This window comes from Python bivittatus, unplaced genomic scaffold, assembly GCF_059951505.1.
Source record: "Python bivittatus isolate LINGU-HERP-01145 unplaced genomic scaffold, Pbiv_v1 ctg000200_np1212, whole genome shotgun sequence".
In the NCBI taxonomy this organism is placed as follows: domain Eukaryota; kingdom Metazoa; phylum Chordata; class Lepidosauria; order Squamata; family Pythonidae; genus Python; species Python bivittatus.
Window position 1 is genome coordinate 13,095,728 of NW_028277040.1, and position 25,652 is coordinate 13,121,379.

Genomic DNA, 25,652 nt, shown 5'->3' on the forward strand with positions numbered 1-25,652 from the left:
CTGGCTGATTGGGAAAAGCCTTGCAGCTACTACCCGCAGCAAATACCTGGGCTTCTCCCTCAGAAATACAACAGACGCAGGCCTAGCTGTGGGTAGCAACTATTTATCGGGCGCTCGCTGCACACCACCTTCTTCTTAAGATGCTAACCAAAATAAAGGTTGTGAAAGTCCCCGAGCGGAGAGGACCTCTGTGAGCCCTCCATTCCTTTCTCTCGCTGGTGCGTGTGGTGTGCTCTGCGAAAACACCCGCACACATGCCGTACTTCCTTCCAACTTGGCTGCTCTTAAAGCGATTTCTTAGAGCAGATGTTCTCAGTCCCACAGGCACTTTTCTTCCCCTCCACCAACCCTGCTCCTACACACACACACCAGACTGCAAGGCTTCTGGGTTGTTGCTTTTTTTTAAAATCTTCAGGGAGTGAAAGAAATCCCACACTCTCCCTTTTCAACCTCGCTTGACAGTGGCGTGGGCAGGCTCATACCTTCTTTTTCCTCTCTCTCCCACCCTATCTAGTGCTGACATTAATGCTGAACTTCTCCCCCCCCCCTTTTTCCATTTCCCTGTGGGCCTCTTATTCCCACTGAGCTTTTCAAGCGTTGAACTTTGCATCAGATTCCCTCCACCGCAGCTAGGTCTGTGTTCACAAAGCTTTTGTACTGCTAGTCCATAGGAGGGCAAGCCTGCAGAGGTCCCCACCCCCTCAAAGCATGCTTACACACACACACACACACACTACCTTTCCTCCTCTTCCCAGCTGCCAACACTAAATTTGGAAAGGAAACCTCTACCCACACAGCAGATACACAAATGAATAAGGCTGATCAGAGTGAGCCTGTCATTTCACCACCAATAACTCATTTGGCTTTCTCACAACCTCCCCACCCCAATAGCTTGCACATAGGTGGGGAGGTTCTGAGAGGTGTCCCGTTCGTGTGTCAAGAACAGGGGACACCTCCAAAAGACAAGCAACCCCTTGAGAAGGAAGTAGCTGCTTGGAGGAAAGGGGACAGCTTTTGTGTGGAATACAAGCACTGACAGTTTTGGGGGGAGAGCAGGGATCCAAAGGGATCTCAGTAAGAATGACTCCCAATCCGAGTCCAACCCTCCTTCGTCGTCGCATTCCTTCACCCACCCCCTCTGCTCCCAGGGCTTGTTGTTCTACTGGATTCCCACCCCCTCTTCTCCCTGCACGCCTTCCTCCTACACCTCACCTACCCTTTCCAATCAACGAAAGGGGAGGCATCGCACAGGGGAAGCACGAGAGGCTTTCACGGGTAATTGGAAGTAATTGGTGAGCCCCCACCACATTTGTACGGCCTCTGCAGAACTCTCTGCTCTTGTGGAGGAGAGGGTTACAATGGTGGCTAGCTGAAGCACAGCATTCGGAGGTTTGCCTGCACAGTTCTGCTAAGGCACCTCACTCCTGAACCGTGTGTTCGTGTGTGTGTGTGTGTGTGAGAGAGAGAGAGAGAGAGAGTGATTATACTGGAAAATCATTTCATGTTGGGCCTTGGGCATTCAGTTCCACCTATGGAAAAGAGGTATTAAATGCCCCTGCAAGATCAAAATGGCAGTGTTTTACACCCACCAATGTGGAAGAGCTGAGAGCAGAATCAAAAGTGGTGACACCCTGGATTCCTGTGTTTCACACCTCTTACCTAGGGAAATGATTTCCTGAAGGCAGAGAAAAATAGCTCAACGCATATCTAAGCTTTATGCAGCTATTTACTCCTCCCAGAACATAAATGCTTAGAAGACACCTGTCTCAGAATGGCACTTATTCTCCAAGACTATTTGTAGAATAAGCCCTTGAACAGGCTGACATGCCCAAGTTACCGGTTCTCAGTGAGAAACATGTCCTTTTTTTTTTGAGTTCTCCTTAAAACCAACAGAAAATAAGTTACTTGGTGTCAATCACTGCTGCTGTATCAGAAAGAGGAGAATTAAAACCATGGAAGTTAAGTCTCTCAAGAAAGGGCTTTGGGGCCTCTTCTACCCACACCCATTATTCTGTTTATCTCAGATATAAAATAAAGATACATACAAGTTAGATATTACTGTAAATCACATCCTCATGAACAACCAGACAAAGTATTTTATTTTTGAAACTTTAAAAAAATTAAGTAGAGCAAAGCAAGCTAACATCTTCCCCCCCTTCTTCCCAGGCTTCCCTTTCTACCCAAGCAAACCCCAGTATTCTTCTTTTCTTCTCATTTTCCCTCCAAAGCTTTTCCAAATACACACATCCGTTCCAGGACTCTTGGCTTATACAAACCATACTATTATGCCCGGCAAGACGTACCAGATTCCACATTTTTATTCTTTCCAACATAACTTTGGAAAGACGTGATGCAGAGGGACTCCATCTGTCCAGGATAAGAGAAAGGAGGAAAAGCACACGCACACTTCATTTTGTTGCACAGAAGAAAATACAGATGCCCATTATGGCCACTGCAGGGAAAGAGACTGCAAAGAATTTCAGAGGCTGCACTCTGCCTGCTTCCTACCTTGTTTAATTTCATGAATGTCTGTTAAGACACTTCACTCTCCCTGCATTTCCCCAGGGAAATAAAGACAAAACAAAGATATTAACAAAGAATATGCTAGCAAGGCAAAAGAAAGAATTGGAAGAAGTCTTGGAAATACAGGTTACAAACAGGGTTAAATACCTAGGGATATACATTACACCAAGATGTAGTACATTGAAGGAGGATAATTATCTTAAACTTAAACGACAGATTGTAATAGATCTGACAAAATGGGAGAATTTACAATTATCAATGACTGGGAGAATATCCACTATCAAGATGAATATATTGCCTAGGATGTTATATTTATTCCAGACAATTCCAATTCGTTTAGGGAAAGAGTTTTTTGATGATTTAAATAAAATTATATTGAAATATATCTGGCAGGGCAAAAAAGCAAGAATAAAGCTTAAATTACTACAAGATGCAAGAGTAAGAGGTGGGTTTGCCTTGCCTAATTGGGAATTATACTATCAGGCGACAAATCTGATGTGGGTAAAGGACTGGATAACTTTAAGAAATAATAGACTATTGACTTTAGAGGGACATGACCTGTTGTTGGGCTGGCATGCTTTCTTATGGTATAAGGGAATGAAAACACAGGGCTACTTTAGAAGGCACTATATTCGAGAGGCATTGTTTTTAAACTGGGAGAAGATAAGAAGACAATATTATTTAAAAGTTCCACGATGGATATCCACTATTGAAGCTTTTTCTTATCCAATAACATATAAAAAGGAACAAACAGTTAGATATACTGAGATATTGAATGAAAAGGGTGAACTTAAAACTATGCAAGCGTTAGAAGAACAAGGTATAAAAATGAACTGGTTTTCATATTTGCAAATACAATCTAGATTTGATAAAGATTTTAAAACAGAAGGTATCTATGATGAGCTGACTGTTTTAGATAAAATTTTGATGGGCACTGATGAAAAGGTGATTAAAAAACTTTATGGACATTTACTAGAATTTAAGATGGAGGAAGAACAGGTTAAAGATACAATGATTGCATGGGGGAAAAATTTTGGATATGGAATTGATTTAGAGAAGTGGCAAAAACTATGGTCTCAAAACTATAAAATGACAATGTCAACTGCATATAAAGAAAACTTGTATAAGATGTTTTACAGGTGGCATTTACCTCCAGCAAGGATTGCGAGAATGTATAAGAATAAGTCTGATAAATGTTGGAAGTGTCATCAGAAGCCCGGTACATATTACCATATGTGGTGGACATGTCCAGAAGCTAAAAGATATTGGATTAAAATCCACACATGGTTGGAAAAAATGACAAAACAACATATAGACTTTAAACCAGAGACATTTCTATTAGGAATTATACCTGAAACATATTGTAAAGAACTGAAATATTTGATTGTAAATGTTTTGACAGCGGCTAGAATTGTATTTGCTAAAAACTGGAAAAATGAAAAAGTACCTATGCAGGAGGAAGTCATTAAGAAAATTATGGAATGTGCAGAGATGAGTAAATTAACATTTGAAATTAGAGAGCAAGAAGATAAACAATTCTATATGATATGGGATCTGTTTTATCAATGGTTGGATGAAAAGATATAGTAATGTAATAGATCAGCAAATTATATAATAGAAACTTGACAAACTGATATAAATTACTATATATATATATATATATATATATATATATATATAATCAATGGATAAAAATGATATAAATCTTATTATGAAAGCTGATGTTATAGACTAGTAACAAATGAATAATAATTGATAATTGATAAATATATAAATATATGTTAGATAGATGACATGAGATTCTATATAAATGATGAGTGAAGACTATGAAAGGATGGCACAAATGATTGGTAACTGGCTGACACACGGTTTAAAATGGAAGATGGTTTTTTTTAATGTTTTTTATGTTATTGTTTGTATGTGTTTGTTGTAAAAAATAAAAAAAATATAAAAAAAAAAAAAAAAGGTCAGTGAGATCTTCAAAATATGGGCACACCCCAAAAGCACGTGGATTGATTCCACCATGAGTCATCTGGGGTTACCAGCTTGGCAAGCTATCCTGTATGGCACCTCAACTCTCTACTTAGTCCAAAATGTCTAGGTTGGTCCTATTACTGTGTGGGAAATGCATATCTTATCTCAGCACTGGTTAGACTGATGTTTAATAAGTTAAGTAAGCTTTATTTACAGCCAAAAGACTCAAATAGCAAATTACAAATATAATCTAAAATTTGGTGTTAGATAAAACAGTTTAACAAATAAAATAATTGATAAATATCACATAAAACATTTAAAACTCTAGCTTACTGATATGTTACTAAAAACCTTGTTTTTATAGCTACAGTTAAAAATCTGGCTGTTGTCTCTGTAATTTTAGGATTTTCATCTGCATACTCAGAAATATCTCTTCCTGATCTTGATTTTAAAATAGGCCAGATAATATCCTGCCAAAAGCTCTTGTAAAATTCACAATACAATAACATTTGACCCACCATTTCAAGATCAATACCATTACAGGGACCAAATCTTTGAGATGGGGATCTTTTGAAATCTACTATATAGCATATTTGATGGCAACACATTTAATCTGGCTTTTGAAAAGGCTATTCTGTATTTACTTAAATGTAAACTATTAAGATATATTGGGAGCTGAAAAGTATATTTGTAATTAATTCCAAAATTTACAGGTGAACACAATACTTTGGCTTTTGTTATTAATATCTGTACTGAATTACCCATAATCTTTGTTTAATACAATAAAATGCTGATGTCATACCCCTGGAAAACAAATAATCAGGATGAATGCCAAATGACTAACTTTTTGGGTCATCTGCTTAAATTACCTATCTACAAAAAATAATTAGAGATTTCAGGAAGCAATCCTTCCTTGTTTTTAAAAACATGTATTTGCTACCAAAACTTAATGTAGGTAGTCCTCGGTTAACAATCACTCATTCTGCAACTGTTCAAAGTTATGATGGCACTGAATGAATGGTACTTACGACCAGTCCTTGAAGTTCTGGCTGTCCCAGCACCCCGCAGTCATGTGATCGTAATCTGGGTGCTTGGCAACCAGCTTGCATTTACAATGGTTGCAGCACCCTGTGGTCATGTGATTGCCATTTGCAACCTTTCCTGCCAGCTTCCCAAAAGCAAAATCAATGGGGAAGCCAGCAGGGAAGGTCGCAAGTTGCCTCCACCACTTTCCCATGTACCCTCCCACCCTCCAGAGCACCTACTCTGCACCAGGCTACCCTCATGCCAGGCTGCAGTAGCCACCTGCCCTCTGGAGCACCCACCCCACGCCAATCCAAATTGGAGCTTTCTATTTGGAAACAGAAAATAGAATCCTACAAAAGAATATATGTCTGCCATCAACACATGTATGAAATCAATGGGTACAATATTAAAACATGGGTTTATTAACTGAACAGTATTTACTCTGATTGGCAAGGCTTCTACTGGCTATCAGGCAAAGTATTTTCTGAAATCAGGATATTTTAAAATTAAATGGCAAAGAAAAAAAAAATTACTACCTCAATGGTGGCATCCAAGCCCTTGACTCATGGTGGGGTCAATGATAAATCTGAAGAAACAGATGTAACAGTCCAGCCACTTGTTGGTGAGTGGCTTGAAACGGCCACAAGAAGAAACATATACCTTGACCTCTACTCTGACGTTAGGCTACTAAAAATCTCAGAGCAGAAGATGAGGCATTTCAAATACAGTAGTCCAAAATGTCTAGTTGGCCAACTGCTGTGACACATCTGCATGCCTTCTCAAGGAAGGAGAAATGTACAGTCAGCTGTTGTGATGCAGTTCTCCGCACTCCCAAGAAAATGTGGAGGAGAGAAGGAGGACTCCTCAAGATCATTATCTGAGCTCACCTATTTGGGTTCTGCTCTGGTTGTACAAAAGAAGTCTCCCTTCTGGTCCCAAGAGTCTCACAGGGTAGGCTAGCTGTTGTGGGGGGCAGAAGGTTTTCTGGAAAAAGAATGGAGATGGAAGGAGGGTTGTAGAGTAAAAAATATCCTGCTTTATGGGAAAAAGCATCTGCCTGCTTCTTCTCTCAGCAAGGCATTTAAGAGAGAGGAACATAAAACAAGAAAAGAATTGTGTCCACCTGACCTGGCTATGTGTGAGTCTGTAAAAGTTTGAAAATGTTCCAAATCCTTATACTCAATTTAAACCTTGACAGGATGTTCTGCCTTTCTGAGGAGATAGTGCCAATGCTGAAAGGTTTCTTTGATGGTCAAAAGCTCTTATTAAAAATATAATTTGTTTTACTGGAAAGAGTTGCCTGGAAATAGCACTGGAGAACTGGCGTACAGTATTGTGAAAGTACAGCTCCCAAGGTGAGCATCAAATTGTGCAACAAAGGGCCGTGTCAGATCTGGAGGATAGGCTGAGAAGTGAACGTCTGTTTTAGCAGAAGAAATTTAGTAGAGTTGTGCATCAGAATCCCACTTAAAGGGAACCCCTTTCTTGGTAAAATGAATTAGTGATGTTGTCAGTGCAGCAAAAGTAGTAACAGATTTACTATTAAAAATGGCAAAGCTCAGAAAATGCTGTATGTCCTTCATAGTGCATGGGTGGAGAAGAGACTATACTTTAGCTGGATCCATCTAAATCCCTTTCAAGAAAAGACGGTAGCCCAAATAGACCAGTACGGGCAGGTAAAAGGCATATTTCTGTGGCTTAGGCTAGAGATTATAGTCACAAAGGCACACAAGGAGTGCCCAAACTTGTTTAGTGCAGAGAGCAGGATGCTTAGAATAAATGAGCAAATAGTCCAAATACTCCAGAACATCATCCCAAAGATTATTAAAATGTTTCATAAATTGTATGAAAATTGAGGAGCTACTTTCTGATCTGAACAGCACTATCACATATCCAAATGTTTCTTAACCAAAGTAATCCGATATATAATGCAATCCAATATAGCATACATGCCCCTCCTTTGAATGAATCACATTATAATATTCCTTGAGATTAATTAGGTAAACATGCATGCCTTTTGCAGTCTTGGCAAGAGCTCAGAAATAAGGAGTAGAGATTCCTAATGAGGACAGTAATCATGGACTACTTTCCTCTTTAAAAAGACAGCAGCACTGGTAGGCGACAAGGAGAGGAATTTATGGGATGCCAGCTCTGCACGCCCCCTTCCCCAAACACATCGCCATAGCCCATATACTTCACACCCAAGGTAGGGTTGATATTTTACTACAGGGTGGTAAACCTAAGGCCCTACAGGCTGCAAGGTTTGCACGTCACAGTCCAAAGGTTGTGTTATCCCATGAGTATCCAGATTGTGAGTGTGAAGCCAGTCCACTCCCAAGACTATTGGAAAATGACAAGGAAAAGCTAAATAAAGTTGTTGGGTTGCTTGATAGTTGCTGATGTTGAGAGGGAGAGATTCAAGGTCACCTCAAACCCAAAGAGGAGTTTAAATAAGTTAAGAGGAGAAAACATGTCTGATTGTGTTAGAGGATTCAGGGAATTTGTCAAAGGTGCCAGATTCTGTTTGGACCTGCAGTTGTATTTTCAAGCCTATCTGGATCTGTAGAGTAACAGGAATGATTAAATGTTGACATGAGACTCTGCATAGTCCATTTAATTTCTGGGTGCCTTTGAACCCCTGGAAGCTGGGACAAACCTTTTTATCAATAGGCCAGATCTGGAGCATCTACTTCCAAAATGCCCCCTTTTCTGTCAGTCCCATTAGGTGGACCAGATCCAGGAAATCAACTCCAGAGGAAGGCTAAAACTACTTGTTAAGTCTTATTGTGCTACACCTCCTCCCCCTTCTTATACTCCTGTGAATTAGGGAAGTGTCTATCTGAGCTTCTTCCAAATATTATCTGTCTACTGTGGACTTAAGATGTTTCACCTCTCATCGCTTTGGTAACAGCTTGCTTACTGTATCTTCATCAAGGTCATCTTCCTTACTTTCTACACTTCCCTGCAAGTATGACACTTAATTGATGCTTCAGAAAGGGACCATCATGTCCCAGGACTCAGACTGTGAAGAAGCTGCTCCAGCTGAACCTGTGGAATGTCAGCCTCAGCAGACACCAAATCAGGAATCACCAACCAACAATACAAGAATGGTTGTTAAAACTGATGGAAATGGCAGAAAATGATAAACTGACTTGTTTATTAAAAGAAAATTCAAATAATTACCATCTTAATGGATGGAAACCATTGATGGACTATTTGCAAAATGCAGGCGGGGCGAAGCTTACATGGGGATTTGAAGATTAGATTATAAATGTAATGGGATATGTTTTGACAAAGAATTATTCCTACTTAATGCATTAAAAACTAGCACTTATGACACTCTTATTATTTTTAAGACCAGAGACAGATTGGAAGCTATCTATTTTTCATGTCTTTTTTCTTTTTCTTTTACTTTATCTCACTTTTTCTTTTCCTTTTCTTTATAATTTGTATTTTCAATTTTCTTTTTCATTTCTTTTAACTCTGTAATCTTAAAATCTTAATAAAATACTATTAAAAAAAAAAGGAATCACCTGAGGCTGCTCAAACATAGGCACCATCAGAACAGCTGGAGCAGTCAGGTGATGAGGCATGGCCCCCAAGCCCCCAGACTCAGCAAGTAGAGCAGAGAGCAGAACTGTTCTGTTTCAAGGGAGCAGACAGATAACAGCAGACATAGTTGCCAAAGAGCAGAAGCAGATAACAGCAGACAGGTCGTAAATCAGAGACTTAGCAAAGTACCATTTGCAGTCCAAGTAGCAAAAGAGTAGTCTAGTTACATTGCCAAAAGTCACAAAGCCAAATCAGGTACTCAGCCAGTCCAAATGTCAGGAAATTAAGAACAGGATACAAAGGAATACAAGACACAAGCTAGGTTTCTAAACAGTTTGTTTCCAACAGAGAGTGAAGGCGAAGCAAGCTACATAAATCTCTCTGCTAGTAATTATTCAGACCTCAGCCTTTGCCTTGCGAGGAGTCTCATTGACTGACACTGCTCTGCTCACCACTGTGTGCATCTGGATCTGGGACTTGGGGGTAGTGCCTTGTCATCTCTGCTCCAGCTGATCAGATGCCTGTGGCTGATCAGCCTCAGATGATTCCTGAGGCTGACATTCCACAGGCTCAGCTGGAGCAACATCTTCAGAGTCAGAGTCAGACTCTGAATTGCGGCTCATGACAAGAACAAAGACACTCAATGAGTCTCCTTGCCAAGCAAGGGACTAACTAACCTAATTAAAGTTAGCTGGCTGCAGCCTGATTTAAGAGGCAGCCCTGACCCATGTTTCTCTGTTGGAAACAACTGTCTGATCTCCTGCTCTGGTGTGTTGTGCTTGTGAATTCTGCTCATGAACCCTGAAATTCTGACCTGTGGACTGGCTGACAAACCTGACTTGGCTCTGAACTTTGGACTGGATTTTGACTTATCTTCTCTGTGTTCCTGTTGAAAGTGAAACTACCCAGGCAAACTTGCTTTCTCAGAGACTGTGTTTTGATTTACGTTCTTTCCTTGTCTGCTGCTTATCTACTTAGCTTTGAGTAAACTGCTATTCTCACCTAGCAACTGTGTGAGTTTGAAACCTGAAATAGGACAGGGAGGGTTTAACATGGCACTGGTGCAAAGTGGCCAAATTCTCCTTAATATAAAAAGAGGCCTTGTGTGCATTGCTGCAACTTTTCTCCAATAGATACATAGGTTCAACTTCTGATGAGTGGGGAGGGAGGCAATTAAAAAGGGCAATGATATCTGGTGTCTTCTCTTCCCACCCATGTTCTGCTGCAATTCTTCAAGTCTCCTATTGATACCTGAGCAGACCTGCAGACAAAATCTCTAGGAGACCTGACAAATGAATTTGTTCCATATTTCATCTGATTGTCCTGCTCTGAATTGGTCAGTTAAGCTTCATTCATTCCAGCAACATCTTGAGCTGTATACTCCTGCACCAAGTGCTTATCCCATTAGAGTTTTTACTGCAGACTTACACACACAAAACAAAAATCAATTCTGATGTGTGTGTGTGTGTGTGTCAGCAGCAACACTTAAATCCCAGGCCTTTTCTGCTTCCTTTTCAAGTCAACAGAATTTCAGTCATTCTTTGCCCAGCATGAAAGTCAAAATACTTGCTCCATGTTTATGTAACAGTTCTGCCTGGCCTGCGAATTGGTGATTCCTGCCTTACCAGTTTCAACCCTGACACTAATAAATGAATTTAGACGTAGGAAAATAATACATGCAAAGTCTGTTTATACCTCCAAAATTCAGATACCCGGGGGTGGTGGGGTGGGGAATATATCTGAATTAACACACGTGGCCAGCTGCCAGGCATCAGAAGCCTGAAAAATTGAAGTATGTCTATTTGGATCTATTTCAAGCTTGTATAAATAATTATAAGCTGCTGAAAAACATGAGTCAAAATACATCCAGCAAACATAAAGTGGAATATATGTGGGGCAATATGCTTATGGTACTGTCAACATCTGTTATTTGTGACCGTAAGCAATACAAAAAAGGAACACTGGAAATGTATTTGGAAAGAAATGTGGTACGTAGCACTACTGAACACTTTGCTTAGATAAATAAATTCTACAGTTAAGACTTTCTGTTCAGTGCAATATTAGAATAAGTCCTTAAAGTGAATACAAAAACAAAGAAAACTTCCAAAATGCTATTGAAAAAAAGTCATTGGCCTTGACAGAAATAAGTTTCACTATATATTTTTCTTCATCCCAACCCCCTTCTTTTAGCCCAATTTTTTTAAAAAAAATCCACCCAAAGCAAAGCAATCCAATTAAAATCTGCCTTCCTAAAAAGTAAAAACAGAGCAAAAAATGCTGAAACTGTTTATTACTATTTTTAATTCTAACATACTAATTCCCAGGACATTGTATATCCCTCTCCATAATGCAAGCAAACAATGACAGGGATTTTCAAGGTCAATTCATAATACAGTACAAGAGTTCTGCTATTCAAAGGGTAGGAGGATCAAAAGAGGGTCATTTAAGGTGAATACTGAATATGCCCAAACTAGTCTGAATTTAATTCATAAAACCAGCTCAGCAATAGAAGTAGCTACCAATAAAAATTCTAACTTTTTTTTTAAAAAAAAACCTTAACAGGACAAGCAGCTGGTGAGACTTTAGCTGTGGGCTATTTTATGCTCGTTTGTTTGATAATTGATGCACACGTGACACATCAAAAAAGGAAAAGGCTTCAACTGCACCATCTAACCACTATCTTGACATGTTTGATATCTACTATGCATTTGGTCCATAATCAGCTGATATATGGGACAGGGGCAAACCTAATATTTTGAAGCTTTACTGAAAATAAAAGAATCTTCTCTATACTTCGTGCACTCCAGTTTCTAAAACTTAACATCAACCATTTTATTTAAAAGAAAATCTTAAAAGGAAGAAACCCTTGGCTTGCTATATTTAGTCAATATCCCGAAGAGAGAAAAATATTTCTTCAGACGCTCAGGAAATGCTCTCTCCAAAGTAGTCCAAAATATTTCCTAAAACTCAGATCTGAACGAGGAAATACAGTTCACTGAATAATCTGAACAGAAGCAAGGCTGTTCCATCTACATTAAAAAAAATAAACAACTCTAATTCCGTTTATACCATATGATTATAGAGCAAGACTTCAGCTCAGTCCATGATTCAACACAGCTTCCCCAATCTGTCACCCTTGGGGGATGGCAGTCACAACACACTGGCAAAAGCTGATTTAGCTCAACAGTCCTGTTCATATGTACTGGTAAGTCAAAAATGCCAACTTAATTGCATTTAATTAAAGCTTAATTGCAAACTGTAGTTTGCTTTAACCTTAGTTCCAGGTTTGTACACAGGCAAAGAAATGGATTACTACAGCATCGTGGCTTGTTTCTGTAACAGCAGAAAAGATGTAACCAAGCAGAAATCAAGGGGCTGCAACTGTTAAAGTTATGAGCAAACATGGCTTGTTACGAAATGCCAGAAAACGTTTGTCAAGTACAACTGTCAAATAAACACAGACTGGATAGTATATTGTAACAAATAATAAAAAAAGTTTTAAAAAAATTACTTCATGTGGAATTAATTCACATTACTGGAACTGAAGCTAGATAGGATGCTTATGATAAAGAGATTAAATTTAATAGCAAGTGGAGCAATTTCATTTCTAAAAAAGATTTTCCAATAAAATTAGTTACATCATGTACATCGTGATGTACATGATTTGCATTAAAATGTCAGGCAATGAATGCACATTTCTCTATTAGCATAATTTGGCAATAATGTCATCACACAAATGATATAAATCATGTAATCCATGCCATTTGCACTATGACATCATTCTGCAAATTACACATATCATAAAATGATGATGAAATGAACGTAAATGTAACTGCTTCATCCAGATTATTTGGATGCAAAGGACTTCTCTGTTATTTTGGGGGATGTCCAGATAGAAGTTTGGTATTGATGTTTTTCCTCAGGTCTTGCCACAAATAATGTGTAGAATTCATTTTGTCAAGAAAAAAAACTACTGTTTTGCTTGAAGGCCTCAGTTTAGCCATAGGGCAGAAAGGTTCTCACTTCCTCTTTTTCAAAATTCGATTTCTATATGTAACAAAGGGCCAGCTATGCATATATAATTACAAACAGAAAACAAAGATTAATTTGTATAGACATTTTTTGGAATTGCCATAAAAACAGTCAACAGCCATTTTAAACCACCACTATTTTTTTAATATATTATTGAGAAGTGACTGCAATCTATTTTCATTTTAAATATCTTACAGCTCCTCTTAAGGCAAAGATAGTTTACAAGATCATTTGTCTAAATAAAGTTAAAAGTAACGTCATCTTAATCCATCTTCTTTCTCCAATGGACTCCACAAACTTCTTTCCATTATCCGTGCTGATGCACAATGTCTATAGAACCCAGCCTTAGGAAAATTAGATTCTATTTAATTCAAAATATTTCTGGGAATACTTTAGGGAAACAGGTCTCTTGGTTAAGCAATCTGTTTGACTGTTGTTTATTTGTTTGCTTCCTATTACACAAGTCAGTTTTAGCAGCCACAGCTAAACAGAACAGGTTAAAAGTACGATACCTCTATCTTAATTCTCTTTGGTGACAGCTCATCCCTTTCTCCACATTTAGACCTAGGAGATGAAAACACATTTTTTTTAACTGGAATGTATATGCTATGTTCAGAAAAATGTTTGGAAGAATGCTTGCCTTGAAAATTACACTGCTCTGAATTTATCTTGATTTTATTCATTTATTCATTCACTTGTTGTTTGAAGAAATTTTCTACTGCCCCAATATGAGATTCCTGATTTTAAAGCAGTTTCACAAAGAATAGTCAGATAGACAATGTATGTGAAGTGGGAAGAGGGAATGGCCTTGGGGGACAAGAGGAAGAGCCGCTACCAAGACAACTGTCAATCTGAGTCCGATGCAGAATGGTAACTTGAGAAAACATCTCAAACAAAACCCTCCCTAGTTCTCATGAAGATAAAGGAAGGGAGGGGGAAGCACATTGAGACTTGCAAGATTGATGTCAGCCCTTTAAGGTAGACCAGACTCCAGAGGGTCTTGTCTGAGACATTTTCTCAGGTTACAGTTCTGCCTGGACTCAGGTTTCTTCTATCTGACCATTGTCTTGGTAGCGGCTTTTCTTCCTGTCTTCAAGGCCATTCTCTCTTCCCACTACAGTACATGGTCATTACATGAACTTCACTAACACTGGACTGGATCATCTATGGTGTGGGGAGAGAAAGTGGGTTTTTTTCCCCTGTATATAAAAGACTAAACATGTGAGGGTTGGGAAAGATTTTTAGCCTCTCTGAGAACACTGTAGTAGGTTTCTGATGAAAAGTACAACTTTCTACAACACTGATAAAAAAGTGCTGCGGATATGTGAATGTTTCCATGTTCCCAGCATAGAACATATGATGCCGCTGTCTACAGTTAACTTGTTCAATCCTCTCTGCTCAGAAAAGGCTGATATATAACACAGAATGGTGTCAAAGGCATAACGTTCTCGGTATAGCAAGAATACACCAACATTCACATCTCCCACTTGGTTCATTTATCTGTATCAGGCCTGTGAGAGCCATAACCTGACCATAGGGCAGGAAGATTGCTAACTGATTTCTGATACTTCACAATGTACCCATTTAAAGTTAAGTTGCTTTTTAAAAAAAAATGTAGCTTACTTGGTGGTCCGGTAAGTATACTTGTATGTAACTTCTCGAGAGATCTGCCGTGCCAGAGCAAAGAGTTCATCCCTCCGGGTTAATAGTGCATTATCCTTGACACATAACTGAGCAGCTGCTTCATTTACTGTGAGCTAAAAAAACAACATACAAAAAAAAAATCATTGCCTCATCAGCACATCAGTCCTGGAAAAGCGATCTAACCTCTTCCCCTGTGAGCATGTGTGGCACTGCTCAGAACATTAAGGATGTCTGTAGGAAGCTGGATGACCGTCTTCAGCTTTGTTACAATTCTCTAATAACTTTTTCATGGGAGGAAACAGTCCATCCACTCACCTACCCCAGCATCCAACAGGTCTTAAAGTTTTCTTTTTTTTAAGATCAGTATTTATAATATCCAGATTCCTATTGAAACAATACCAACAAAACCTAGTTCTCAGTGAGAGACAGGCTATTTAAAAAAAAAGAGAGAGTCCAGACCTACTTGACATTAATTATGTACAGTGTGACATTAAGTATGTACAGTGAGAAAGCAGTGATGGGAAGTAATCAGATTTTTTAGGTCCATTTTTTGTTAGAATAATGTCCACCAACTGGAGCCAAGCGCAAAATAGCGGCCGAGGCTTACAGTCAATGATTGCATTTGCACAGGCATCTTCCACATACATAGGCACAAATCTGTACTGTAATTGTGAACTATCAATGAGAGAGTCCAACATCCCAGTTTAAAAAGTAAAAGATCATCTGTGGTTTGTCAGTATTAAATCTAGTGTCTTACATTGAAGTCCTTGGGGATGAAGGACAAAGGTTAGCTCTGTCTTAATGTTTTAAAAAATATAATCAGGAAGTTAGAATGCTGAAAAATAAAGTGCCTGCTTCCAGCATAATCTTTAAGACAAGAATGCCTCTGATATTCATATAAGATCTAGAGGTATTCTTAGAAAATGAGAATGGCAGGAGGCTACAACTTTACTGGCTGTGCAGCCATTTTGTGGGAGATGCTCTTAACATTCTAAGTGGGCTCACTATCCCAAAAACGTTGGGGCCCCCAAAGTTAAATAAGTCAGGAATCAGAAAATCTGTTTGGTCTACAACAAATTACACAGGAACTGACTATAAGAAGTGGATAGAACACAGTGTATCTGTCGACTCCTCTGGGTAGATATAAAAGTATTTGACAGCTGACAACCCTTAACTGGAGAGTTGTGCAAAAAAAAAAAAAGGGTGTGTGTGTTCCAAATCAGAGCAGCTCTGCAGACTGAACCACCTCTTTCTAAAAATATTGTATGGGACAGTGCATGTCAAAAAACAGCTCTTGATTCACACACAGCACTAACCCATGGCTTGTTTAAATGTGGTTTAAGATTTACCTATTGGTCTGATGACCACAAATGATCAGTTCCATATATGACACTAAACACAAACCAATCAAATCACATTATGGTTTAGTATAGCATATTAAGTCGGTCAGTCTCTTTGCTTTACTCTTGATGATCTTTAGCAGTGCAAACTCACCATAGCCTTCACCTGAGGGCAAGTGAAGGGGAAGGACATGAAATGACCTTGGCTAAGGCTCTGAACCCACGATTAATCTCTCTTCAAAACCTCCAAGCAGCTTCACTTCAGATTAATATTCATGAGCTGATCTCCAAAAATCTCAACAAGCAAACCTAATGTGAGTGAACTGCTGAACCACCAAAAACCTCTGCTTAATCTCCTAGCAGTTTTCAGTACCTCCTGGACCACCTCCAAGGGCTGAAATTGGGGGGTGGGGTGATTAAAAAGATGGAAATCTCAAGCAAAACATCTTTATGATTGGATAGAGCTGCTTGAGGAGTTGCCTGGAGGTTCGGAGGAAGAGTGGATGGCTTGGAGATGTTTAAATAGACTGAGCACTGGTTTGGCTAGAACTAAAGACCATATGGAAAGATGGATCCTGAGGACAAGGATATTTACTGTGAATGCAGGACTATTCAAACAACTAGCCATCTTTTACAGCGTCCCTTGGGACTGACATGCACACAGAATGACTTGCTGGTCGGAAATACTTTTGCCATCAATGTGGCCTGGCATTGGGCAAGAATTACATAAATCTATACTTTTATTAAAGTTTTTAATTTTTTTAATTTAGATTAATAATTTTCCCTATTCTAGTTCCCACATTTCTGATACAAGATAAGACGAGCTGTGGCTAGGAGGACCTTTGAACAGATCTACCTTATGCACCAGTTACAGTCTTACCTGCACTGGGAGGCTTTGCGCATGGTTTCTCAGGGTTGATCACCTCCTGTTTAGATTACTGCCAGGTGTTCTATATGAAGCTATCCCTGAAGACTCTGAAACTGAGAGTGGTTCGGAAAGCAGTGGCTTGACAGTTATGGGCACAAGACAAAGTGCCCACGTAACATCTCTGCTTTGAGAGCTACACTGGTTACCAGTTTGCTTCCAGGTAAAATAAAAGGCACCACTTGTCACTTTTAAAGCCCTTCATGGCTCATGACCTGGATATCAGTGGACCTCCCTCTGGGTCCTTGCCCTTAAGGAATGTCACTGCAGGGATTCCTGGGTCATGCTTTCTCAACTGCGGCTCCCCTTCTCTGGAACAGCATTCCCCTGGTATCAAATGGGCCCTGAATTTGTTAACTTTCCTTAAGATTTATTTATTTGTGTTTGTCTTCTTTCTCTTTTCTTTTTCTGGTTTCTAGCCTCTTTTTTTAAGTTTAAGGATGGCTCTGTTTAATTTTGTTTTTTAAAGTGTATCTTGGTTTTTTGCTTATATTTTGCATGCTTCAATAAATAAATAAATAACTCAAAAAACTTCATAAAGTCATCATAGCCTTGCTGTTTCAGCAGGTAATTGTGTATATTGTTTCAGTTGTTCCTTGGTGCTGAGAAATTTACTGTCATATTGTTAGGTTTTCATTTCTAATTTCATTACTCTTTTGGAGGTCAGACATGACTGGAGCTCCACGTAAACCAAATAAATAAATAAATAAATAAATAAATAAATAAATAAATAGGCGTGAATGCACTAGTTTAAGCTAGAATTTTTAAACTTTCACTGCATATTGTTCAGTCTAAAACAAGATAGCAGAATACAGGAAATTTAATATTGATAAGGAGAGCCAGTTTGGTGTAGTGGTGAAGGCACGAGGCTAGAAGCTGGGAGACCGTGAGTTCTAGTCCCACATGAGGCAGAAAGCCAGCTGGGTGACCTTGGGCCAGTCACTCTCTCTCAGCCCTAGGAAGGAGGCAATGGCAACCCACTTCCAAAAAACCTTGCCAAGAAAACTGCAGAGACTTGTCCAGGCAGTCACCAGGAGCCAAAAACTGGCTCAAAGGCACAAAAAACAAACAAAAACATTGACAAGGGTAGGAAATATGACAATCATTAAATTTGTAAGTGCAACAAGTTTCAGAATGGATTGCAAGCAAAATAAGCAAGATTCTCACCAACGTTACACACTTTATCATATGTGGTAAATCCTGTAATCATTGCCTGTAATCCTAAACAAATTTACTTAGAAATTGAAGTTTAAATTAATCAGAATAATTCTAAGTGAGCAATGCTTCAGATTAAGCTATTATCATTAGCAAATATTTATGAACTTTAAGAATATGCATACATCATCTGACAGCATGCGTATATAGGAGGATGCTTAGAATTGTATCCTGCCCTCTTTCTGAGGAGCTAAAGATACCTTACAAGCTTATCACTGCATTACTCTGGGCCAGAACTACTTGCTCAGGCTTGATGACTAGCAAATCAACAACTTTATCCACTGTGTTACTAGTTCTCACACTAGGAACACCTGAACATATAGGTTCTTGAAAATAAACCATATTTCTATACCTTACAGTGAAGACACTTGTGCAATCAACACCTAGGAAGTTTACAAAAGTCTTCTGCCCTCTGCAGCTCCTGCTACTAATATACATCGCTTGTAATACAGAATTACCTGTGTACTGATCTTCTTAAACTAAACATTTATAAAGTTCCCAGAATAAACAAAAACAACCTATAAATACTATAAGCTTCTGTTTCAGTCAACATTCCATTCCCACTATGGTGCAATGGTGTTTGTAAATACTGATCGGTAAGCAGAATTCACATACTTCGGGCATGTGATACAAGTAGCTTAGAACAAATGATTATGTTGGCAAGGATGAGGAAATAGGGATAAGGTGAATGGATGGAATCAAGATTACAGGACTGTCTTTCAAAGAAGGGCAGTTTATTAGTAAAGACAGGATACAATTATGAACAATCTATTTTGTTGACACCTAAGAAACTAGAAATATGTCATATTTTTATACAAATTCAAAGATTTTTAAATGTTTTTATCTTTCTTCCAACACCTTCAAGTACTCATTACTTTTCAAAAACAGTATTTCATCAGAACACTAATCCATATAAAAGCAAAAGAGAGGAAGCAACTGGAAGCAATAACATCTATCTCACACTTTGTCACTGGAAATGGTCTACAGAATTTAAGTGCTACCAGTAATATATAAAATAAGCATGAACAAAAGAATCATTCAAACTGCAGATTTGACTTAATCTATTAAGAGCTAATAAAATTAAATAGATGGCTAAAATGCCTTTATGTTAAGCTTTGCCAAAAGAACAAATATGGTTACACTCTTTAACTGAAGTAAGTGCATTTTTTAAAAGAAAGTTTTAGGAATGTTAAATTCTTAATGTTAACTGGTGCGTCTAACCAGGAATGGAAATGACAGTCAGACTATACTACCCATTTAAGACCTTTAATGCACAAATAATTTAGTTTTGTAACAAACAAATTAGATCACCTAATAATGAAACACACCATAATTTGGGGACTTTTTTTCCTAAATAGAATGTGAACAAGCTAAATTAATTTCACTGATTCTACAAAGAAAAACCTGTGCCTCACAGCTGGATAAGAAATAAATGGTTCATTTACTGAAAATATTGTGGAGACTTTTAAAAGAGTTGGAGCAAGCAGAAAATTATTTCCCAATCAGGAAGTACCTTTCACTAAAAGAAATAAATAGAAAGTATCCTCTGCTCAGTTCTAAATAGGCTTACATAAAGAATTCCCTGTAGTTCAAGATTTTCAGATAGTAGGCTTAGGAATATTTTAAAGTGCTTTTTTGGGGAGGGCGGAAGTTTTTTTTAAAGGAGAATAGGTGGTGAAACATATTGGCAGAGTTTATATATGATACTAATCCATACAATGGTCTATATGGTTTGGGTTTAGCATGTGTAGACCATGGTTTATGGGTGAATATGGAGCTCATAGTCATTTATTCAGTAATGCATAATTGAACAAACCATGGCTTAGCAAGATGTATGAACCAAGTCAATATATAGTCACAGAGTAGTGTGTGTTTAAACCCTTTAAGAATTAGTTCCACCAATTTTTACCAGTACAAGCAACAGAGCGTTTATTTCATGAACAATTAAATTTCCAATAATCTGAAATCTTAACTGAAGCCTGAGATCTACCAGTAATCACCGAAACCATTCCCAGCCAGCCAGTTCGCTCTAAAACTGTCAACAGTTGACCAAATTAGCACCATTACTCCAACTGTCATTCCATCCTCCAATACTAAAACAGATGCTGTGGTTGTCATGAAGATGGAAATAATTACTGTAACTTAGCTCACTTAATTCTCTTGCAAACGAGAAAGAAATCTTTCCAAATAACACTTTCCGTTTACATTCTACCTATTTTAATAAGAGGATGGATTAAAATGTATTCATTAATGCATACAGGTATAAAAAATCTTATTCCATTTTGCTCCCAAATAATACTTAGTGTAATATTTTTATTATTAAATGTTTAATGGTTCATTAATATAAAGTACAGAAACGTTGTGTGGGCTTGTATGTCACATTATTCAGTGAAGAATTTTTACAGTAATTGACAGAATTTGTGGCAGCCAACTCCTTTGGAACTCCTTTGTTTTCACATGTCCTACATTTAGAAGGAGACAGATTTTTCCCAACAGTCAAATGGACAGAAATTTAGGCTATCAGCTCAAAAATATCTATATGTTCAAATCAATCCAGTTTACCCCAACATCAGACAAGCATATGTTTATAAAGATAAGTAATCCAGATTGTAAGAACTGTATACAGCCTGGAAGCTGCTTAAATAGATTGTGATTATATATGCACAAATCATAAACTGCTTTCCATAATATCTGGATTTTGCTCTTCTCAGTAAGGAAATACATGATCGTGGAGGAAGAAGTTCCTTTCTCATCTTACAAGTAAACTAGAATATGTGTAGCATAGTACTAGAAATCAGCAGGTATCCCATCCATGTCTCTATGTTCCTAAAGACAAAGGTTAGGCGAGAAAAACTGAACAACCAGTATCTGACACAATGCTAAGTATCTTTGAAGACATGAGCACTATTTCTAGTGCACAATGACCCTAAACTGCAGAAAGATGGGGTTCTCTTCAACAATCTATGGAGAAGCCATCATTGGTGACACAAACCAAGTAATGGTTGGAAGTCAGAGGAAATGGCAGAGGAAAGCTTGTCAAAAGCCATTTGGAGGAATTATTCCAAGATGAATTCCTCACTCTCTATACTAATTCAAATTAAATTACTGGATTATTTAGATAGGTTCTGAAAAACTACCCACCCCACAAATTTGCAGTGAAAGCCAACAAAATTACTAGAGAAAGCCCATTAATACTGGGAGTAAGGAAAGATAGTGCCAGATGTAGAGGATGTTGTGGCTCCTTCCACATCAACATTAAAATGGTGTTCGGATGGGAGGGTGGAGCCTAAGATCCAGCATTCTGTGTATTACTTCCCCAGCTACTCTTATTTACCCTTCCTATGGTAAATAAGGAAGACTATGCTTTTCAAACCTATGCAATATTGTAAATCATCTTAAGTTCTGATAGGGTTGTCGTTCAGAAGTGAAATGATGAGAGTATATAACAAGTAGAATAATAGGGCACATTTGTCAAGCTCTGTGATCCACCAAAAAATACAGACTACAGAAACAAGCATTTGTTGACTCTGAATTGCTATTTCGCTGCAGTAAGCTATACTTGTGCTGAGGATCACAAGAAAGACATAGAACAGCCTTTGGTTTAGCCCAGTGTTGTCCAAACTTGACAACAACATATTACTTGAAACATGCTGGCTAGGGAATTCTGGGAATTGAAGTCCACTCATCTTAAAGTGGCCAAGTTTGGACAACACTGGTTTCGCCCATTAACTTGAAACTACTGCTCACTGTAGTTTCAGTGACATAACTGTACGAAACCATCCCTTGGTTTGCTAGCACTGATCATCTGTTACGAATCCAAGCAATAAAATTTCCAACATTCAGGAACCTTATACATGGAAATCCACAAATGTTTTTTCTGGTTTAATGCACATAAAATATATATACATCAATGTTCAGCAGCAGTCTATATCAATCTGTCCATATCCACTTTTTATAAAAGGAAGAACTGTTATAATAAATTAGACTAGGGTTGGACAGGGAACCATCAAAAGATCTGGAGAACTGGTCTGTCACTTATCCAAAAATAAGCAAACATTTTTAACAGTGCAATGTTATATAAGCCTACTCAGAAGTAAAGCTTAGTGGACCTGGCTCCCAGGAAAATGCATATGGAATTGTATAATTAACTCTTAAATTTGTTACACCTGAGAATAAACTACCTATGCCACTTAATAAATGAATATACAGTGGTACCTCTAGTTACGAACTTAATCTGTTCCGTGACTCTGGTTGCAACTTGAGTTGGTCTCAAGTCGAGGTAAAGTTTCCCATAAGGTTCAATGTAAATCCGGTTAATCCGTTCCGCCCTCCGAATTTGGTCGCACCACGAGGCAAATTTCCCCATAAGGTTCAATGTAAATACGGCTAATCCACCCTCCGAATTTGGTCCCACCCCGAGGTAAATTTCCCCCATAAGGTTCAATGTAAATACGGCTAAACAGTTCTGAAACATATGCATTTTATTTTTAAACCTCAAAAACCTTCCAAACGCCACAAAAATCTTCCAAATGCCACAAAACACACCACAAGCCTCACCGAACGTCTCCTTGCTACCGCGATCTCGCCCACAGGAAGCCACGACCGCGTGGCAGCAGGGAAAATGGCCGCGGATCCGGTTCGTAAGTAGAGGTGAGTTCGTAAGTAGAGGTAAATTTTTGGGGCCGAGCTGGTCGTATCTCGAAAAATTTGTAAGTAGGGGCATTCATAAGTAGAGGTACCACTGTACTGCTAATGAAAAATAATCCAAGTAACTACAACCCTGTACTACAGTCTATGAAAAAATGAACAAAAGTCAGTTTTTTGAAAGCCAATTATGCTAAGTGGGCACAGGCAAATTATCAAAACCTCAAGGGCTTTAACATACACAAGGTGCCTGCAAAGTTAGCCCCCAAGGCAGAAACAGAAACCACATTTTTATGTAGAACAGTTTACAATTTTGTTCACAATCCAACAATGTCTTGAACATGTTCAAAACCACCAATGTCATTAAAACTAGACATATTTAACTCTACTGGATACAGTTACAATTCTTTGTTTTCTTGCTTTTCCAAACGAAATATTTAGTTCTTATCCTCAAAGAGAAATAAAATGTATAATTGTTTATGCTTATACAATTTGACACATACATTTACTCAATTGTTTTACTGCTGTTCAACAATATCCAAACAAGAAGTAGACATTTCAAAGTATAATCATCTTGAACCTGAGTTTAAATGCTGCAACATACAGACACCTGGTTTCACAGAGCTGCAGCTGAAATGAATGAAAGCTTAAGAAAATATATATCCCTGAATTGTTGACCATCTCCTTGGGAATACAACAGTTCTCTGTCTGGAGAGAAATCAAAACTCTTGAAGATCCTTTCTTCATTTACCAACATTTTTAATTGAACTAAATGCATAAAAAACCAACTTTAGAGCAGACTTGAAAACAGATAATCATTACTAATCAAGCTCCTTATATTAAGCTCTCTTTAAAGAGAGCTACTGTAAAATAATCCAAATGTGAATTTACTGTAAAAGTTTCTGAAAGGAGCAAACAAAAAAAGGATGGGTTTGTTAATTCCAAGTTCTGGAATGACACAGAACAGTAGCTTTCCATTTCAAGTACTATTTTATTTAATGTGTCCTCCAGAAAAGCACCTAATGCATTATATTTAGTTAAAAATGAATATTTTTACAATACATTATAAAAATAATTTATTAAAAATGCTTCCTGACTACAAAATTCTTATTGGTCTGACCCAGAACAAAGTACCAATGTTCCCTAGCAAATGTGATTTGGGGGTGCAAAAACCTCAGAGGAGTTCGAAAAAGAGCGAGCAGAGAACACCAGTCCCCATTTTACCTCATGAAGGGTGAGATGTTTGCCATCTTTTCTCTTCGAGTCAAACCTGCCATATATTGCGCTGTACTTCCTAATCTCCTCTTCTTTGTGAGGGTCCTCATCGTTCATTTCAAAGATGTGACCAACCATTTTGGCCAGTTTTTTATTGATTTTCAGCATCTCTTTCACTTCATTCAGATCACTTTTGGGGAGGGCGGAAACCATGCGTTCCACACACTCGGTGACTGACAGAGCTGCTGCTGCATCCAAAGTTTCTGTGTTATCCTTTGGTGAGGGTGGAGAACCCATGTCAGCAGGGGAAAGGCTATGCTCGCTCTCCGTTGCATGGTGTCCTTGCCACAGTCTCTGTTCACTACTGTTTTGCGGTGCTAAATTCCCCACTCCGTCAGATTTGCTGGGACCCACACTCTGAACACACGTTGTGGCAGCACATTTTGGAATCTTCACATGAGGTTCCCGGGTATTACTATTCCGTTCATAACTATTGCAGGATATTCCCAACCAAGTTGGTGATCCTTCCGGTAACTTATATATTGGAATGCTACTGACTGGTAAGGAAGTAAGAGGCTGGTTAAAAAGGCCTGGATTTGTGACCCAGTCTCTCAAAGCTTTCTGAAGCCTTCGGACATGAAGAGGTTTGCTAGCCATGCCTACCAAGGCCATGATCTCAAGGAACTCCTCTTCGCCTGCCTCACACAACTGCTGAACGTCATCCCCTCCCTGCTGAATGAAGGCATCAAAGTAGAACAAGAGATTGGCTTTCTGCAGGATGCGATAAAGCTGCAATTCACCAAGGGTTCTGGGCAAAGCTGTGGCCATTGTGAACCCAATGCCCTGCAAAAGAAGTAGAAGAGCAACCAAATTAATACCAATTTCCAGATAGGCTTTTTATCCAACATAAACGCATTCTTTATGGGATCTTGCAGGATATAGCAGGAAGAGGACTGGATTGGGATCTGGTTAAAATTCTGCTGAACTGACCAGGTAGGACTAGGCAAATTGATGTCTCAGTTTCCCATCTACGAAGGGAACTCATAGTACAGCAGTTATGAGAAGAACAAGAGAAAGCCTAATCTTAAGAATGTTTTAGAAGTAGTATCCAACAGGGCTGTACAAGTCTTCCAAAAGTGGTAAAGCACCTCATTAAAGCAGACATGTCTTTTTCCAGGCTCCAGCAGCCCCTTCGTACATTGTCCTCAGCTATATTTGCATACTTGTTCATGAAGTGGCTGTGTGCACACGCCTGCAGAGCCACCTAACAGCAGCTGACGAAGCAACCACACGAACCTGGAAAATGACCCAGCCGCTTTACTGATTCAAAGGGAGATGCTCTGCATGCACTCTTATGCACTGCAAAGCACCTCTTTCAAAGGATTTGCACAGCTCTAATATCTAACAATAAGTATGGTCCCTGAGTATACTAGGAAGGCTGTTATCATGGAAAAGGACAGCTCTTAGGCTGGGGTCTATACGATCTTTTTTTTCTCCACTGGTGGCTATGATCTATTGTTTATAAAATGTAAACAGCTTGCCAAAATGAATCAGGTAAAGAT

At 38.6% G+C, this 25,652-nt stretch overlaps 1 protein-coding gene across 2 annotated transcripts in view; it reads right to left on the bottom strand.

The window, feature by feature from the left end:
• Positions 1-25,652, bottom strand: part of NAB1 (NGFI-A binding protein 1) — a 54,261-nt gene that overhangs the window by 17,546 nt on the left and 11,063 nt on the right. Inside the window, exons 2-4 of one of the 2 annotated variants that reach the window (XM_007420385.3) lie at positions 24,100-24,933; positions 14,731-14,864; positions 13,620-13,671 (exon numbers count right to left, since the gene is read on the bottom strand). In XM_007420385.3, coding sequence (XP_007420447.1) covers positions 13,620-13,671; positions 14,731-14,864; positions 24,100-24,918 — 1,005 coding nt within the window. In that variant the 5' untranslated portion in view covers positions 24,919-24,933. The remainder of the gene's footprint in view (positions 1-13,619; positions 13,672-14,730; positions 14,865-24,099; positions 24,934-25,652) is intronic. The other variant, XM_025165028.2, reaches the window with a different exon arrangement.